At 39.4% G+C, this 2,347-nt stretch overlaps 1 protein-coding gene across 1 annotated transcript in view; it reads right to left on the bottom strand.

The window, feature by feature from the left end:
• Positions 1–2,347, bottom strand: part of BTN1A1 (butyrophilin subfamily 1 member A1) — a 45,909-nt gene that overhangs the window by 4,197 nt on the left and 39,365 nt on the right. The window contains exon 3 of the mRNA XM_023512644.1: positions 826–1,107. Within this exon, the coding sequence (XP_023368412.1) occupies positions 826–1,107 (282 nt within the window). The remainder of the gene's footprint in view (positions 1–825; positions 1,108–2,347) is intronic.

Raw genomic sequence — 2,347 nt, 5'->3', positions numbered from 1 at the left:
GGGAGTCAGTCTTGGGAATAAAAGAGCTAAAACAAAATCCCCCATAAGAACATTATTTGAGAAACTCTCAGCAAGTCCATCTTCTCTGCTGATTCCTAAGAAGGTTGGATAGGGGATGACCTGGGACACTCTTATATCTCTTATGGAAAAAATAGTGTTATGCCATTCTAAACTTTTCAGACCCTTGAGATGGCAGAGAAAGAGGGAAATGAAGAGTCCCAGGTTAAATAATAAATAAAATATAATGGACCATTCATATTACTATGGAAATTCCTCCTCAGTGCAGGATGCAAGTCAAGAGGACAAAGGATGGGAAATGTCACCTCTGTGTGTAATAGAATGGGACTATTGAACAAAAAAATTAGGAAAGGTTCCTGCCTGAACTAGAGATAATATCTGAAGAACAATGAGCGATTTGCTTCCTTGAGGATTCTGGAAGCCTAGACAGAGCTTTACATAAGATAGAGAGGGGATAGGAGGATAACAAGGGAAATAATACAATTTAAAAAATAACTTAGTTTTGTTTCTTTGAAGAGAGAAAGCTCTGGATGTCTGGATAATAAAACCTCCCAGGGATAAAGCTTCTCTATCTCAGCTGTATCTCTTAAAATGGAAAATCACACATTTACATGAGATGTAGTTAGATTTATGCCTTCAGATTCTTTACTCCTCTAATGAAGTTGGTGGGACTCCATCAAGTCAGTGGACAAGAGATTAGGTGGGGAAAATAGACATCTCTGCCATGAGGTTGCTCTGAGCAGGTGTCCCAGGAGTTGTGGCCTTGAAACTGTATGATGATAAGAATGAAGCATTGCTTCCACTGACCTGGTATGGAAATCTCTGTTTCCTTCACCTGGTCAAGAAGGAGGTTGTGGATGTAGCAGGACACGTTCTCCATATTGGTATCTCTGATGATCACTGAAGAAGCCACAGCGAACAGACCTTCTTGGTCAGGAACTTTGGCCTCTGATGTGGAGGGAAACCTTTCTCCTTTGGGAGTTCTCCACTGCACCTGGGGTTCTGGGTACCATCCCACTGAGGTGCACTCCAGCCGGATCTCTCCATTTTCTTGAACTTCCATATGGATGTGAGGGTCAGAACCCAGAGCTATGGAGGGAGAAGTTGGCCTTCATCTATTAGTGGACACCCTTTTGGGAGCTTTATAACTAGAGAGCTACATAGGTTGAGAAAGAGAGAGAGAATGAGAGAGTAAGAGAGGCACACGAGTGGGTGGGCTGGGAATGGGAAGCATCATCTACATATTTCATTGCACAAGAAAACTGAAGCATAGATAAAACAAATTTCATATACCTTATCAGAGAGGGATGCTTTATTGGGATCTAGCCTCTGAAATGTGGGCAGGAGTTTGATAGACAGACTTGGGAGTGCTTGTCCACATAGCAGAGGCACCAAGACCAATGTCTTAGAGGCAGGTTATTGGTCTCTGTAGACGGAGAGCTCACAGCTGGCAGGTGCTGTGTGGTCGGAAGTATTAGGAGAAGGGTTTGGGGAGGAGGAAAAGAAGTAGGGCTGGTTTTAGAAGAATCCTTGAGAAGGAGGGTTGGAAATTCTTGGTCCTCTGATTCTAGTTAACAATATAAGTTTTCTTTAACTGTGAGGCTGATTCAGAAATTTTCTTAAATAGTTTCAACCTTATCTTACCTCACACAATTTTGTTCTAACATACATCAACATAAAGCTGTACTTCCTATCTGTTCAGACTAATATTTTTCTTCCAATTCCATAGGATGCAAGAAAACGTGGAACTATCATACACTGAAGAGTTTTTAAACACATTTCCATATTCTGGTTTAAATCCATGTTCCCACTTTTGTGTATATATATGAGAATGTATATCTTTTACATGGAAAGAGCTGACACATTTAGCAGATTTTCAAAAGTAGCTGTCACGCAAAAAAGGAACACCAAGTTGGTGCCATCACATCTCTAGGTTTTCATAATCAACTTTTAAGGTAGATCTTCTCTTAAAAATGAAATGCGAGTTATATACAATGCTGAAAGGGGGCACCCTGTTTTGAAGCAAGGATCCAGATTTCACCTAGGTTTTTTTCAAACTTTACCTTTGTGTGCATACTTTATTTCTTTATTTATGTTTATTTCTAAACATACCATGTTTAGATCAGTCCAAGTCACAGTAAATATATCTTACAAGTCTATAATGTTTTTAGAATTGGCAAAACAGTTTCTCAAATACTATCTAACTTTATTTCATTCTTGAAAAATCATATTGAATAAATACTTCCCCAGTTTACAGTAAAACTCAGAAAGAGATTTGCTTGATGCCATTCACTAGTAAGTGGGAAAGTAAGACCTCAGTGCATACTTT

Source organism: Otolemur garnettii, unplaced genomic scaffold (genome assembly GCF_000181295.1).
Source record: "Otolemur garnettii isolate 467f Iridium unplaced genomic scaffold, OtoGar3 scaffold00029, whole genome shotgun sequence".
Lineage (NCBI taxonomy): Eukaryota > Metazoa > Chordata > Mammalia > Primates > Galagidae > Otolemur > Otolemur garnettii.
This window is presented reverse-complemented; position numbering and strand designations above follow the sequence as displayed.